Source organism: Pelobates fuscus, chromosome 5, assembly GCF_036172605.1.
Source record: "Pelobates fuscus isolate aPelFus1 chromosome 5, aPelFus1.pri, whole genome shotgun sequence".
In the NCBI taxonomy this organism is placed as follows: domain Eukaryota; kingdom Metazoa; phylum Chordata; class Amphibia; order Anura; family Pelobatidae; genus Pelobates; species Pelobates fuscus.
Window position 1 is genome coordinate 126,942,094 of NC_086321.1, and position 17,139 is coordinate 126,959,232.

General features: G+C 46.6%; 1 protein-coding gene across 2 annotated transcripts in view; it reads right to left on the bottom strand.

Moving 5' to 3' along the window:
* The window catches only part of ATP2A2 (ATPase sarcoplasmic/endoplasmic reticulum Ca2+ transporting 2), a 55,482-nt gene extending 51,276 nt beyond the window's left edge, over positions 1–4,206 (bottom strand). For both annotated transcript variants that reach the window (XM_063454251.1, XM_063454250.1), the window contains exons 1-3: positions 3,660–4,206; positions 1,629–1,646; positions 1,468–1,550 (exon numbers count right to left, since the gene is read on the bottom strand). In XM_063454251.1, the coding sequence (XP_063310321.1) occupies positions 1,468–1,550; positions 1,629–1,646; positions 3,660–3,777 (219 nt within the window). In that variant the 5' untranslated portion in view covers positions 3,778–4,206. The remainder of the gene's footprint in view (positions 1–1,467; positions 1,551–1,628; positions 1,647–3,659) is intronic.
* Between the last annotated feature and the right edge of the window lie 12,933 nt (positions 4,207–17,139).

The following is a 17,139-nucleotide window of genomic DNA, read 5'->3' on the forward strand; positions in this document are numbered from 1 at the left end:
TTACTTAGTGCCCCCACCCGCCGCCCAGGGGTGGGGGCGGGGGGAGGACAGTAGGTCCCCCCCCATTATCGTTATGGCCCCCACCCGCCGCCCAGGGGTGGGGGCCGGGGGGGGGGAAGGACAGTAGACCCCCCCCTTATTACTATTATGGCCCCCACCCGCCGCCCAGGGGTGGGGGCCGGGGGGAGGACAGTAGGTCCCCCCCCCCTTTTTTCCATTAGGGCCCCCACCCGCCGCCCAGGGGTGGGGGCCGGGGGCTGGAGGACAGTAGGTCCCCCCCCTTATTACTATTATGGCCCCCACCCGCCGCCCAGGGGTGGGGGCCGGGGGCTGGAGGACAGTAGGTCCCCCCCCCTTATTACTATTATGGCCCCCACCCGCCGCCCAGGGGTGGGGGCCGGGGGGTGGAGGACAGTAGGTCCCCCCCCCCCCCTATTACTATTATGGCCCCCACCCGCCGCCCAGGGGTGGGGGCCGGGGGGTGGAGGACAGTAGGTCCCCCCCCCTTATTACTATTATGGCCCCCACCCGCCGCCCAGGGGTGGGGGCCTGAGGGGAGGACAGTAGGTCCCCCCTCATTCCCATTATGGCCCCCACCCGCCGTCCAGGGGTGGGGGCCGGCGGGGGAGGACAGTAGGCCCCCCGTCCCCCCCTTATTACCCTTTTTTTTTTTTTTTTTTTACAGTGAGCAGCCACAGGCTGCTCACTGTTTAGTGGACATGCCCCTACTCGCGATATAGCGAGTAGGGGCATTGGGGAGATTTTAATCTCCCTTGTGCTATTATGGGGGTCATATTGACCCCCATAGAGTGAGGGGGGGACCTGGGGGGCTTATGAAGTGGTGGGGAGCTCTGCTCCCTGCCGCTTCTATAGTTACATATTACAAGGAGGGAGCTGCACGCCGGTAGCTCCCTCCTTGTAATAAACTGAACGAACAAACTAACACTGATACACAGTGTTAGTTTGTTCGTCTGATTTTTTCTATTCATTCGTCTGTCTGATGAATGAATGAATAGGTGAAATTCCCGTTCGCATGTCCAGGTGTTTCACTGGGCATGTGCGGGAATCTCACAGTCTGTGTAGTGTGGGTAGATGACGTGTCCCATAGGGACTTCACCTACCCACACAAAGATGGCGGCGCCCTGAATAAAGATCGGGCAGAAAATAAAGAATAAAAAATAGGTAATGTGGGGGGCATAGGGGCATTTGGGGGTGACTAGGGGGTCGATTGGATGTAGTTGAGGCGGGAGGGGGGTTAAAAAAAAAACGGAATTCGGCATGACAGTGCCGCTTTAAGACACCCTTGGCAGTCATGTAAAGAGACCTTTTTTAAAAGCATTTTATTAATTCAGATTTTAGAGGCAAAGAAATGCCTAAAAAAAGAGGCACTACTTAAATCTATTACCTTAAGCATTTTAACTTTTTATATTAAAGTACATTAGAATTAGGAAACGCTAGAATACTTACAAATGATATACAAGCAGCAAGAAGCAAAATTCTAACTAATAAATCTTCAAATTGTTCAATCACCAACTCCCATAACGTTTTACCTGGAGAAGAGACATTTGTCAGGGCAAAGTTCAAATCAAATGGACTTACATAGTCTGGTCATTGAGATAATTTCTTACCTTCCTCTGCGGGTAGTTCTGCAAGCAGAATAGGGAAGAAAAGGAAAGAAAATAAAAACCATTAAAAATGTGAATAGCTAAACAAACTACATATACCTAGACCAGGCATAGGCAACCTCCGGCACTGCAGATGTTTTGCCAGTATTATGGGTGTAAGAGCATTATGGGGGATGTAGTCCAAAACATCTGGAGTGCCGAAGGTTGCCTATTCCTGACCTAGACAGTCATTGAGGCCAAACAATATGTCACAGACAGCACACTTGCATGTGGGACAAGTGAAACAAGACGGAGCACTGTTTTATGCCAAGTCATCATTCTAAAGCAGGTACATTCTAGTATGATTTCTTTATACAGATGGCTAGATGCACCAAATTATGAGCACATTTAAATCCACTATACACCGATAAAGAAATGACCAAATTAGCTTCTATGTCCAAAAATATAGTAGAAGGTCAAGTTTTTGTCTATGCAGTATTTATTGGATACTGATAATCAATACATGGTTTAGGTTTCATGTTTAATATAGGAAACAAAAAATATTTACTATACTGTATCTGCAAGTCCTTATACATAACCAAATGATTCTTAAAACAGAAAATATCCTGGCACAAACTGACTAGTCTACACATTTGCTCATATGCAGCTTCCCCACCTCAGATTAAAAAAAACAAAACTTAATATAACCGATTGCAGTAAGAATCTTGCATATGGGGTGAGGCTGATTATTGTGTAAGGGATTTAAAATAAACACTCAAGATTAAAATCAATATCAAAGGCAGATGTTAAGGAAGTGGAGAGACCGGTTATTGCATAAAAAAAAAAAAAACAACACGAGGTTTCATCCAGGCAGCCATCTTCTCTAATCCTAGTATCATGGAGATGCCGGCTAGACAAGGGATAGGCCTTACAGGAAGTGGTACAAGGTCTTCTTTATTCATGTGGCAATAGAACACTCCAGAACAGGTTATTGAAAAGGAGCATACACAGCAGGTTATATGACAGCTCGCACTGCACAGCCAAGCCATCTTCTACAAATTAATGAACGAATATACAACCAATATTGGCAGATGGAGAAATTCTAATTTTAAGGTCTGGGTGACATCTTGGGGAAAAAATAATTCTCATTTAGTTGTAAAGATTGTAAACATTATTGGTCTTAGTATTCCATACAATATAATGGAAGTGACCGATTATGACCTTTACAAGAGGGTCTTAGGGGATCCTACAAGTGCATTACATTAAAGACTAAAAGCTTTAAGGTTCTTGTCTTTTCAGTATTTCTTGGCATGCTTGGGCTATGCGCTATATAATAAGTCTTTAGACAGAATTTCTACATCCATAGCTGGTAGGCTGCCAAGACTCAATCTATAAGGAGGATATTAATGTAGATCACACTGTAACCAGCTTTACAGTGACAGACACAAAGACAGGCTCATTCATTAAACTGGAATTCACGCTAATGTATGAAGGAATTGCACATTTCAGGCCAAAACAGCCGAGCCAGAGGAGGTTCCAGATTGCTCTACTTCAGCCTGAATGCTGCAATGTGCCGGTCAGTGAGTCACCCTGCGGAGGGAGGACGCATAGCTCTGCTGCCATAGCCCTCCCCCGGGCTGACAGAGCATGATGGGAGCTGTAGTCTGTCACCGATATGCTCACATGCAGACAAAGAGAATATGCCATGGGGGCCCCAAATTGGTTTCCTCACCCCCACCCCTACTGTGAGATGCCATGAAAGGCCCCCAGCTCGCCCAGTAAGGGGCCCCTCCACTCCCTGTGAGATGCCATGGGGGCCCCCAGCTCGCCCAGTAAGTGGCCCCTCCACTCCCTGTGAGATGCCATGGGGGCCCCCAGCTCGCCCAGTAAGTGGCCCCTCCACTCCCTGTGAGATGCCATGGGGTCCCCAGCTCGCCCAGTAAGGGGCCCCTCCACTCCCTGTGAGATGCCATGGGGCCCCCAGCTCGCCCAGTAAGGGGCCCCTCCACTCCCTGTGAGATGCCATGAAGGGCCCCCAGCTCCCGGTGCACGTACCGTTGGGGCCCCATCTCTCCTTCTGTTTTTTGACCTGCTCCAGGCCGAGTCCCGTGCTCTCGTTCACGTTGAAGTGAGCCAGCACCTCCTCCACCGTCTTGGTGTGTGCGTTCTCCATGGCCGCAGCCGCTCTCCCCCCCGGGACCTCGGACAGACACACGGTACGGGGTCCGATCACACTCCGCAGCTCAGCACGGGCCGCTTCCCATACAGTGCCGGCTCCTGCCGGGGGTCACACCGCGGGCTCTGGCAGCCGGCTCGGTTCTCGCGCTCTGTGTCGGTGCGGCGGGCTGGGGCTCAGGGATGCCGGGCTGCCTTCATCAGAAACCGAGCGGGGAGAGCCGGGGCAGGTGGTTACGGGCGGTGGTAATGGCGGTGTACTGTCAGAGGCCGGCTCGGGGCCTGCTCGGTGTCCGCGGTGTGAAGGTGCAGACTCCGTGTCACTCTGTGCGCAGCTCCCGCTCCTAGTGGCGGCGAAGTCAGCCGCTATAGCATTTTATGCCCAGGCTGCCCCAGCCTCAAGCTCGCGGCATGTGGACGACTCCGATTGGTTCGAAATCCTTCGTCACGTGACCACGCCCTATTCTTTTTTTCCAGCAGGATCCAGGATCGTGGTGACGTCGCTCGCCCTCTGGCCAGTTGGGGCGTGGTTAGGCTGTGAGAGTGGGCGTGGCTAACAGGGGTTAAAGTCGTGTAAATGTTGGTTAATGGGGTCTAGTAGAGACAGCGTGGGGGATGGATGCAGGCTTGTGCTGTGCCTGGGGAACCTGTATTCACACCATACATACAGCTGGGAGACACTATAACAGGGCTAGGCAACATTTCAGCACTCCAGATGTTGGACTACATTTCCCATGATGCTTTGCCATCAATATGGCAGTAGGAGCATTATGGGAGATGTGGTTCACAACACCTGGAGAGCTGACGTTTGCTTACCATTGCCCTATAACTGGCATTGCTGCTTCCTGAATAGCTGTATTAGTCCTATGATGTAGATTTTGGAAGTTATTTAATCGTTTCTGACTTATAGTGAAATATGGATGGCACAATTAAGGGAAAGGCCAAGCTGTGACTGGCATTTTGAAACGTATTTGCTATTAGTTCAGTAAGTTTGCGTTTAGTAAGTAAATACATTTCTCTTCGACTAAATGTATTAATTAGATTTTTATTTCAATAGTCAAAGAGAATTTCAAATTCAAAGGAAATCTATAGTGTTAGGAATATAAAAATGTATTCCCGGCACTATAGAGCCCTTTCTGGTCCCTGCCATCCTCACTGTCATGTAAATGCTTACATAACCCTTTGTTTACTTACCCTCCATCGCCGATGTTACTCTGCACTCCGCCTCCTCCGACATCTTCCGATGGGGGGCCGAACGTGAATGTACGACAAGTGCATCAAGGCCTCTCCTTAGGAAGCCAATGCTTTCCTATGGGATTTTTTTCTGACACTGGGTGTCCTAATGTAGAGTTTGAGGCGTCCAGCGTCAGGCGACCTTCAGTCTGGTAAAATCTTGTAGACAGCCATTATGTTTTACATTGCAGGACTAAGTGGGACAGGGGCACTGCATCCAGACTCCTTCAATAAGCTGAATTGGTCTTGGTGTCTATAGTGTCATTTTAAGGCCAGAGTAGTTGAACTGAAAGCATAGCTGACTTAGAGAATTTTTCCACTTTGGGTAATTTGGCCTTTAATTAGAAATTTTCACTTTAATGAATAACCCTGTTAGTTAATAAAACCCGGTCAGTTGTATGTTTTAAAGATGGATGTGCGTGTTTTAGGTGCTCGTTATCTATCCTGAGCCACACTTTCAGAAGGTAGGGACAGCCCTACACCTTGAGGATTCAAAGCTGTTACTATCCCTTCCTGGCCTGGAAGGAGCAGACAGTAGAATCAGGGCCGGCACTACCATAAGGCGGCCCTTGCGGCCGCCTTAGGGCGCACCGGCCCTGGGGGCTCAAAATCAGGCTGACCGGAAGGAGGGAAGCGCACTGCGCTCCCCTCCAACCGACGACCTATTGTAGCGTGGCCGAGCGCCCGGTTCTGCGGGCGCGTGAGGGAGCACTCTCCCATGTGTGCTTCCTCTTCAGCTCCCTCGCGCGCCGCATACTGATACCGGAGCCGGAAGATGACGTCATCTTCCGGCGCCGGCATCCCTACGCGGTGCGCGAGGGAGCTGAAGAGGAAGCACACATGGGAGAGTGCGCCCGCCCGGGAGCCAGCCAGCCAGCCAGGGAGCCAGACAGCCAGCCAGGGAGCCAGCCAAGGAGCCCAGGAGCCCAGCCGCACCACAGGACCCCAGGGAATCCCTTCAGCACTCCAAAAAGGTAAGGAGGCTGGGGGATTAAATAAAAAAAAAAACGTGTTAGTGTGAGTGTGTGTGTGTGTGTGTGTGTCTGCTAGTGAGTGTCAGTGAGTGTCAGTGTGTGTGTCTGCTAGTGAGTGTCAGTGTGTGTGTCTGCTAGTGAGTGTCAGTGTGTGTGTCTGCTAGTGAGTGTCAGTGAGTGTCAATGAGTGTCTGCTAGTGAGTGTCAGTGTGTGTGTCTGCTAGTGTCAGTGAGTGTGTCTGCTAGTGTCAGTGAGTGTGTCTGCTAGTGTCAGTGTGTGTGTCTGCTAGTGAGTGTCAGTGTGTATCTGGTAGTGTGTCAGTGAGTGTGTCTGCTAGTGAGTGTCAGTGAGTGTATCTGCTAGTGAGTGTCAGTAAGTTGTTACTGTGTGTCTCTTACTGAGTGTGTTTGTGTGTGTATTAGTGAGTCTGTTTGATGTCTGTTAGTGAGTGTGTGTTTGTCAGTGAGAGTGTATGTTTTGTAAGTGAGTGTGTATGTATGTCTGTCGCTGAGTGTGTCTGTCAGTAAATGTGTGTGTCTGTTAGCTGGTGTGTATGCATCTGTTCGTGAGAGTGTGTGTGTGTCTTCAGCACTTACCTTTCTCTAGCGCCGGACTCCCTTGGCGCTGGGGATCCCTCCGCCTCTCAGCTCCGAATGCTCTTGCCGCGCACGCATTCAAACCGCCCATAGGAAAGCATTACTCAATGCTTTCCTATGGACGTTCAGTGTTTTAGAATAGCGGAAGCTCCTCTAGCGGCTGTCAGTGAGACATCCACTAGAGGCTGGATTAACCCTCGGTGAAACATAGCAGTTTCTCTGAAACTGCTATGTTTTCAGCTGCAGGGTTAAAACTAGAGGGACCTGACACCCAGACCACTTCATTGAGCTGATGTGATCTTGGTGTCTGTAGTGGTCCTTTAATTGTGTGTGCATCTGCATGCACTGGCGTACATACCACGGTCGCAGGGGTCACAGCCCTGCAACCCCTGCGACCAGGTGCCCGCCGCCATGAGTTGCGGCCCCGGCCCGCGCAGAGTAAGCGCGGGGGGGGGGGGGCACGGATCAATTTGCGCACTGGGGCCCCATGGGTCATGTGTACGCCACTGCACCTACCCTGGTGTCTGCCGCAGGCTGTGCGGAGGGGGCGAGGATATGAATGACATCATATCCCTGCTCCCTGTGTACCACACAGCGCGGCTGGTGCCCTGTGATGGGGCTGGGCTGCAGGACAGGACTCCAAGGAGCCAGACAGCATGCATCCAGGGGACAAGATTGAACTGATGTAAGTATGTAATTGTGTATGTCTCTGTATGTGTGTATGTCTCTGTATGTATGTATGTATGTAGGTCTCTGTATGCCTGTATGTATGTTTCTGTATGCGTGTATGTGTCTGTATGTTTCTGTATGCCTGTATGTCTCTGTATGTACAAATGTATGTGTCCGTATGCCTGTATGTCTCTGTATGTACAAATGTATGTGTCTGTATGCCTGTATGTCTTTGTACGTATGTGTCTGTATGCCTGTATGTCTCTGTATACCTGTATATATGTATGTGTCTGTATGACGGTATGTCTCTGTATGCGTGTATGTCTTTGTATGCCTGTATATATGTATGTGTCTGTATGACGGTATGTCTCTGTATGCGTGTATGTCTTTGTATGCCTGTATGTATGTATGTGTCTGTATGCCTGGATGTCTCTGTATGTATGTTTCTGTATGTCTCTGTATGATTATTTCTGTGTTTGTATGAACCTTATTTTAAACGAGGGTGGGGGGCACCAAAATGCATCTTCGCCTGTGTAACTAAAATTCCTAGCACCGGTCCTGAGTAGAATTGGATCTTGCAGACAGAATTTTCTGCTACTGCATCACACAAAGTAAAACCTCTGAAACAAGAAAGTCATGTTGAACCGAGAGAGACGTTGTGACAAACTCCCCTCTCCAAGTGAGTTTGCCACAAGCTCCTGGAAGAGCCTGCTTGCCAGCCTCCTGCCCACAGACTATGGGCCCTGCAGGGAAACCTGTAAAAGACTACCAAACTTGACTGACTGTTAGCACTGATTTCCCTGGAACTGTTTTGAGCATAGGACCATGTGCACGGTCGGTCAAAACTATGACTTCCAGGAAATTCCTGAACCCCTGAACTGATCTGGGTGATTTTTGGATATGTTGTTCACCCAGATCGGGCTATCAGGGGATGTAACTTTTATGTGGTTTTAAGGTACTTTTTGGGGTTTCATAAAATGTTATGTTTTTCTGTGCTTGGAGATAATTGGGTTAGATTAGTACAGTTCCTGATTCAATTATCTCCCAACACAGAGGAGGGATTCTATTGTTTGTGTATGGGAGTGTCTCACTGTATGACTCTGTCTGTATTGGTTTATTCACTTTGTGGCCAACAAGGTCCACCTGGATGTCACCCTTGTTGGGATACTTGCATAAAAAGGCCAGTGTCCCTCCATTAAAATTCAATTCCAGCTTACACTCCAAAACTGTGTGACGTCCTGTTATTGGAAGGAAAGAAGATTTACTCCTGTGTCTGCTGTTCCAGCTTGCAGGGGATTCAACGGAAAAAGTCCTTGTCAGGACTAGCGCTCCCAGGACTGAGTGTCGTCCAATGCCTGGGGGTGTCTAGAGCTAATTCCCCAGTCGGCTCCAGGAAGGAGCGGTTCCAGGGCCCCAGTCAAGCCTCAGCGACCGAGGGCCAGAGTGCTGAGGTTTGTCCCCTATTCCAGCTAGGAAGCAGTTCTTGGCGGAGGTACCCAGCCGGGGTACAGGGAACCCCGTTACAGACGTTGTTGTCAAAAGACCAAGAACACACAAGTCCCACCAAAAATAGTGTTGAAGTTATACAGTCTTGGCCTCAATGTGGCTGTTTTCAGTGTAAAACAAAAAATGTGGAAGAAATACAAAAAGTGGTAAAAACATGACTGGAAGAACTATGTGTGCAAGTGATACATGGATTAAAAACTAGTGGCCTTTGCTGTCCACCAGCACAGGGATACATTTGAGAAAAATCTCCACCTTACATCCAAAAGCTCATCTGCCTGGTGCATCATGCACTGTGCTCTTCATCATTTTCTTGCCCTACCTCCATAAATAAGTGAATAAGTATCCACCAGGAGAACAATTCCTAGGGTTTGGTGGTACCTCAGGTTTCAAAGCCCCCCATTCCTCAGGCCGGTAGATTCAGACCATCTCCATAAATACTCTACATGAGTACTGTACTTGAGCTTAAACAAAAGCCCGAGACACAATAAACCTCTGTAATTGTAAGGAATTATCAGTCATAGGTTACCTATTTAAAGGAATATTTAGAAACATAGAGTGTGACGGCAGATAAGAACCATTCGGCCTATCTAGTCTGCCCAATTTTCTAAATACTTTCATTAGTCTCTGGCCTTATCTTATAGTTAGGATAGCCTTATGCCTATCCCACGCATGCTTAAACTCCTTTACTGTGTTAACCTCTACCACTTCAGCTGGAAGGCTATTCCATGCATCCACTACCCTCTCAGTAAAGTAATACTTCCTGATATTATGTTTAAACCTTTGCCCCTCTAATTTAAGACTATGTCCTCTTGTTGTGGTAGTTTTTCTTCTTTTCTTCTAAATATAGTCTCCTCCTTTACTGTGTTGATTCCCTTTATGTATGTAAATGTTTCTATCATATCCCCCTGTCTCATCTTCCCTCCAAGCTATACATGTTAGGATCCTTTAACCTTTCCTGGTAAGTTTTATCCTGCAATCCATGAACCAGTTTAGTAGCCCTTCTCTGAACTCTCTCTAAAAAACTTGAAATATATTCATTACAGCCCTATCTAGTGGTTTTGGTACTTGCATCAAAGAATATTTCAAACATTTCTCAAAGGGGAGCAGCGCCTCTTTGGAGGTGTGTTTACTAAAAACTGAATTGTAGTTAATTAAAACGTGAATTGTAAACTGTAGGCCAAAATAGCTTGTTTGGAATATTTCTTCAATTTTGCTATAGTGACAGCTTGTTTTGTATTTTGGTGTTTAGTGCATAAACCCCATGGTGTTTGGTTTTATAGTGGTAAAACAGGTTTTGGACTTGCAGTGGACATTACACAAACTCTTTGCTAAGCCACTTTGTATTTGCTTTTTGAGTTGGAGGAGAAGGAAAAGGTTATTTATTTGTAAAGCGTCAAGACATTTCACACAAACTTGCTTAAAACCGATACAACATGGGAAAGAAATCATGAAAATGTTTCACTAAATAACCGACTGAATAAATGATGACAAATACATTTAGATGTACAGTGGATAGCTCTAGCACTGTGTGACTTGTAAGGATTTCAAATTTTAGTCCAAATGTTTTCTTTGCAGGGCTAGCCTGCCTCTAGTGCCTGTCATACTAACAGCCACTAGAGGCGTCTCCACAGAAATAGTGGTGTAAAACTGCATTATTTCTATGACATGCCCTAAAAGAAACCATCTGATTTGTGACACACAATGTTTCCTATGGGAAAGCATTGGATTGGCTGAGGTCATCCTTCTCGATGATTTCAGCCAAGGAGGTGGGATTAGCCACAGACAGGGCAGCACGGTGTGGGATACAATGTAAGTTAACTTTCAGAGAGCTAACAATTCAACCTTGCAGGGGAGAGGGGTTGGCAGTCACCTAAACGGTGACGAGGGCACTAGAGTGTTAGGAATACAAATTTGTATAACTCAGAGAATTTTAAAGTTTGGATATTTTTGTCTAACATTTCAAATTCACTTTAAATTCCAGAGTTATAAATATATCACAGTAACATCTTGCACCGTGGCACTGATGTCAGGTCTGGTGTAACCATGTGGTGAATAAAGCATTCTCTTGTGTGCTGGCCATTGGGGCTCTAAGTGTTTAGGGGTATGGGGATAGAGGTTAGAGATTGTTTGTGTTCACGGTTAAAGGAACGTGGTTAGTGATAGGAATACAAAGATGTATTGTAAGGGGTTTAATAGCCCTTTATTCACTTACCCCATTCCCTACCCATCCCCCCACCCTGGTCCATGAACATCTTCCTCATATGAAAACACTGGCTCAATGCTTTCCTATGGGGTTTTGCTTGACACTGAATGTCCTCATGCACAGTATGAGGACGTCCAGAGTCGTCTCACAGAGTCAAACTCTGTGAAACTACTGGAAGCACATCTAGAGGCAGTCTTAACTCTCTAAAACTGCAATGTTTTACATTGCAGGGCAAAGGGTACAGGGAAACTGCACCCAGACCACTTAAATGAAATGAAGTGGTCTGGGTGCCTATAGTGTCTTTTAATAATAGAGTGTAGGGGTTAGTCTGTGTTGACTGTAAGAACTGACAAGGGAATTTTGAAATTTGAGCATTAATAGCGAAGCTGAAAACATTTCAGCTATTTTGGTAAAAAAAAAAGTTCTCTGGTCAATTTTCAGCTTTCACAGGCATTCCAAATAGTATTCACCAAATTGAGATATAAAAACCGAATGGCAAGTTTTCGACCAAAATAGATGAACTACAAAGTGGATCTTGTATCCACATAGTTATTTCAGCAATGCTATTTTATGCCCTAAAATCTGGTGCATTCTTTACAATTTTCAGTTTTTACCAAAATAGCTGAAATGTTTTCAGCTTGGCTATTAATGCTCAAATTTCAAAATTCCCTTGTCAGTTCTTACAGTCAACACAGACTAACCCCTACACTCTATTATTAAAAGACACTATAGGCACCCAGACCACTTTGACACTTCGGCATTTCGGAACTTCAGCATTTCGGGACTTCGGCACTTCTATTGCAGCCGCTTAGTAGATAACTCCCTAATTCCCACGGTATTAGGGAGTTATCTACCAAAAGGCTGAAAGACCTAAATTGGTCTTTCAGACAAATTTACTAATACTAAGTAAAAATGACTTAGTATTAGTAAATTTTGCCCCTACTCGCTATACCGCGAGTAGGGGCATGTCTAGTAAACAGTGAGCAGCCTGTGGCTACTCACTGTTTAAAAAAATAAATAAATAGACCCCCCGGCAGGTGGGGGCCCTAAAGTAAAATGATGGGGGGGACCTATTGTCCTCCCCTTCGGCCCCCACCCCATAGCGGTGGGTGGGGGCCCTAAATACTAATAAGGGGGGGGACCTTATGTCCTCCCCCCTGAGCGGCGGGTGGGGTCCTTAAATTGGTATAAGGGGGGACCTAATGTCCTCCCCCCTGGCCCCCACCCCTGAGCGGCAGGTGGGGGCCCTAAATACTAATAAGGGGGGGACCTAATGTCCTCCCCCCTGGCTCCCACCCCTGATCGTCGGGTGGGGGCCCTAAATCCTAAAAAGGGGGGGGACCTAAGGTCCTCCCCCCTGGCCCCCACCCCTGAGCGGCGGGTGGGGGCCCTAAATACTAATAAAGGGGGGGGACCTAATGTCCTCCCCCCTAGCCCCCACCCCTGAGCGGTGGGTGGGGGCCCTAAATACTAATAAACGGGGGGGACCTAATGTCCTCTCCCCTGGCCCCCACCCCTTAGCGGCGGTGGGGGCCCTAAATACCAATGGGGGGACCCTAAAAAAATGCCCCCCCAGTTGACTAGGGGTCCCCAAAACCCTAGTCACCCCCTCCCCCCCCAAAAAAAATTATCCACCTACCTACCCCCCTTACCCTAAAAATAATGAGGGGGGGACCTTTAACTAAGAACCTGTAAAAAAAAAAAAAATAACTTACCATTCGATGTTTTCTTTCTTCTAAAATCTTCCTTTTTCAGCCCCAAAAAAGGCCAAATAAAAAAGCATAATAACCGACGCAATAAAAAAAAAAACGAGCGCAAAAAAATAATAATCCTTCTTCACCCATGGAGGGCTCTGCGCAGACTGAGCTCTGCAGGGCGGGGGAAGGCTTATAAAGCCTTGCCCCGCCCTGCAATTAGGCTCAGAGCACTCTGATTGGTGGGTTTAAGCCATCCAATCAGAGTGCTGTGACAGGTAAATGAAGAGACTGACAGGTAAGTCTCTACATTTACCTGTCACAGCACTCTGATTGGTTGGTTTGAAATCCACCAATCAGAGTGCTCTGTGTCATTTTACACAGCGTGGGAAAGTTCTTTGGAATTTTCCCACGCTGTGTAATTTGACTCATAACTCTCTGATTGGTTACTTAATCCACCAATCAGAGAGTTATGAGTCAAATTATACAGCGTGGGAAAATTCCAAAGAACTTTCCCACGCTCTGTAATATGACACAGAGCACTCATGGGTGAAGAAGGATTATTTTTTTTGCGCTCGTTTTTTTTTTTTTTTTTTATTGCGTCGGTTATTATGGTTTTTTTATTTGGCCTTTTTTGGGGCTGCCTGAATGTAACTGTGTGTGTATGACTGTCTGCATGTCTCTGTGTGTTTGTGACTGTCTAACTATGTGTAAATGTGAGACTGTCTGCCTGTACCTGTGTATGTGTGTTACTGCCTGTACCTGTTTGTGGCTACCTGTATCTGTGTGTGACTGTCTGTGCTTGTGTGTGGCTGCCTGTAACTATGTGTTTGACTATATACCTGTAACTGTGTTTGACATGTACTTGCTTACAAGTCCCTACAGAATGCTGCTCCAACCTACCTATCCTCCCTAATACACAAGTATGTCCCGTCGAGGCCCCTGCGCTCTGCCAAATACCTACGTCTATCCTCTGTCCGTACTCCCACATCTGATGCTCGCCTCCAAGACTTCTCCAGGGCTGCACCTTTTCTGTGGAACTCCCTTCCCTTCTCCGTTAGACTTTTACCCAGTCTCCACTGCTTCAAAAAATCTTCTAAAACAAACTTCTTCAGGAAAGCATAAAATTTAAACTGTTAGCGGATTTTCATTCCACCCCCTAACCCCCATGACTCCTCTCCTGCAACTGTCAAAAATAACCTAACAAGTTCCAGGTGAATACTTTTCTAGCAACCTATTTAATTACCCCTACTTATACACTTTGTGTCACTATACCCCACTCACTCAAGGATGTAAGCTCATTGAGCAGGGCCCTCAACCCCTCTGTTCCTGTGCGTCCATTTGTCTGGTGAATGTTTACATGGTGTGTTTAATAAAAACATGACAACATTTCATTCTTTGTGTGTTATTAGTTTAAGCAGACTGTGATTGTCTATTGTTGTGACTTAGATGAAGATCAGATCACATTTTATGACCAATTTGTGCAGAAATCCATATCATTCCAAAGGGTTCACATACTTTTTCTTGCAACTGTATAAAGAATAAAATAATTATAATAAATAATATATGTATTACTGTGTACATCTGACTGTGTGCATGTGACTCCTCAAATATGTACACCGGCATTCATACACAGCCAATAAATCCAGCACAAATATCACACACAGCCAATACACACATATATCACACACAGTTAATACACCCATTACAAATATCACACACAGCCAGCACATAGCATACATCACACCTATCACACACACAGACAACACACACATTGCATCATATTATAGTAAGATTTATTAAAGTAGAGTTCTGGCATATAAAATGCACATTACTCTGTGTTTATAGTTGGGAAGCTCTGTGAAACATTAAAGGACCACTCTAGTGCCAGGAAAACATACTCGTTTTCCTGGCACTAGAGTGCCCTGAGGGTGCCCCCACCCTCAGGGACCCACTCCCGCCGGGCTCTGGGGGGAGGAAGGGGTTAAACTTACCTCTTTCTCCAGCGCCGGGCGGGGAGCTTTCCTCCTCCTCCATTCAGCCGGTCGCATAGGAAAGCATTTACAATGCTTTCCTATGGACGCTTGCGTGCTCTCACTGTGATTTTCACAGTGAGAATCATGCAAGCGCCTCTAGCGGCTGTCAATGAGACAGCCACTAGAGGTTTTGGAGGCTGGATTAACCCTCAGTATAAACATAGCAGTTTCTCTGAAACTGCTATGTTTATAAAAAAAAAAGGTTAATCCTAGAGGGACCTGGCACCCAGACCACCTCATTAAGCTGAAGTGGTCTGGGTGCCTAGAGTGGTCCTTTAAGAGGCACATTACTGGGAGTTGTATTGCTGTGGAGCTCTGTGACATACACATTACAGGGAGTTTTATTGTTGTGGAGTTCTGTGATAAACTGGCACACACCACATAGCACTATGAGGGTTTTTTGTTGCTGTGGAGCTCAGATAAATGGATAACCAGCGCATGATTATGAGTTTTTATTCGAAGGAGGTTTAGGTAAATAAGGAAAATCCAGAGCTCCAAAGCAAAACAACTCTCAGTATTATGTGACATACTTAATCTGCCCCTCTGTAATGTAGCCCCAAGAAGAAAGCGCAGCTTAGCAGAGGGGGCCTTGACAGGGCTTGGAGGCGGGCTTAGGTGGAGCAGGGGTTGGTGATTGACAGATCAGGATTCTGGGTAGGCTGATATAAATGTCGGGCATTTTATAACACCTCATTACTAATTGACTTACCAGGCTGAATTGGTCCCTCCCTCTAGTGTTGGGTTTTATTCTACCTGCTTGGTCACAGCGGCAGGCTAGTGGAAGGAAAGTTAAGGGGGTAACGGGCCTGCTAAAGGAAGCGTAGAGCAAGAGTAATGAGTTGGCTGTTTCAATATGGACTGTTTACCTGTTGGTAAGATGTTGGTGGTCTCGAGCTGGTTGGTAGCTCAGAACCCAGGTGGTGTAGGGGTATCAAGGTATACCCCTGCCAGGATCGTGTGGAAAATGTTGGATCTTGTTTTGTTATACTTATAGGACCACTCTAGGCACCCAGACCACTTCAGCTTAATGAAGTAGTCTGGGTGCCAGGTCCCTCTAGGATTAACCCTTTTTTTTATAAACATAGCAGTTTCAGAGAAACTGCTATGTTTATAATAGGGTTAATCCAGTCTCCAAATCCTCTAGTGGCTGTCTCACTGACAGCCGCTAGAGGCACTTGTGCAAGCGTCCATAGGAAAGCATTGTAAATGCTTTCCTATGAGACCGCGCAGAGCTCTTGCCGCGCATGCGCATTCAGCCGAAAGGGAGGATCGGAGGCGGAGAGGAGGAGTAGAGCTCCCCGTCTGGCGCTGGAATAAAGGTAAGTTTTAACCCTTTACTCTCCCCAGAGCCCGGCGGGAGGGGGTCCCTGAGGGTGGGGGCACCCTCAGGGCACTATAGTGCCAGGAAAACGAGTATGTTTTAATGGCACTATAGTGGTCCTTTAAGGATTGTTATACCATGTTATGTTATGTTATATATGATGGGCCATTGCCTTGCGAATTGATATGTGGAAATGTGATAATGATGGATGGCTGAGGATGTGGGGGTGGGCAATGACTTTTATGTTATTTAAATATTATCGTTATTATTATTATTATATATTATAAATAAAAGCTGTGGACATATTGACCCATACCCTAAAGGTTCAGTGTTTCATTGGTGTGGGTTGGGAAAAAGGTAATGGTAAGCTCCGCCAGCCCATATGGCGAAAATGCACCTGTCATGCTGAGGAGGCAGTCTAGCACCTCAGGCCTGCACTTCTGTTGGCTGCAGACCATATGTATCTGTCTTCCTAGCTCCGGTCAATTAGAGTGTTGTTGCGGATTACCACAGGAAATCTGTAAGTGCCTGAGCTCACAAGACAGTTACGCATGGTCTTCACCCGGTGGAGGGACAGACCAGATTCCCAGCACACTGGAAAACCTGAGATGAGCATGCCCCTCTCCCAACAAGGTAACAACAGGAAAGGAAGAATGTATATTTGTTTTTAGACACTTATTAATTTAATATATCCCTTATGCAAACACAGCACCCCTATACAAACACTATACATGAATGAGAGGGGATTACTGGGGGGGCGCTGTGAAGATTTTTCGCACAGGGCGCCTAAAGGCCTAAGGCCGGCCCTGGTTGTATATTTGTATGTACTGATACCTTTTAAAAGCTTTGGTGTACTTGTGTTTAGTGTTTTTATGAGTTTGTATGTAGAGATGTAGTTTGAGTGCTGAGATGTTAGCACATACACACATGTCCACAATGACACAAATAAAACACTGCACTGTTTACTTACTTTCACTGTTGCAGCAAATTTACCCAACTTTCCCATCATGCCAAATTTACTCAACTCCCCAAAGTACAGCATGTAACTACTCCACGTTTACATCTCAATCTTTTACTTTCAGTGCAGGCCTTTAGCTTAAGCTGTTTTGGTGAACACGCCCCTGCAG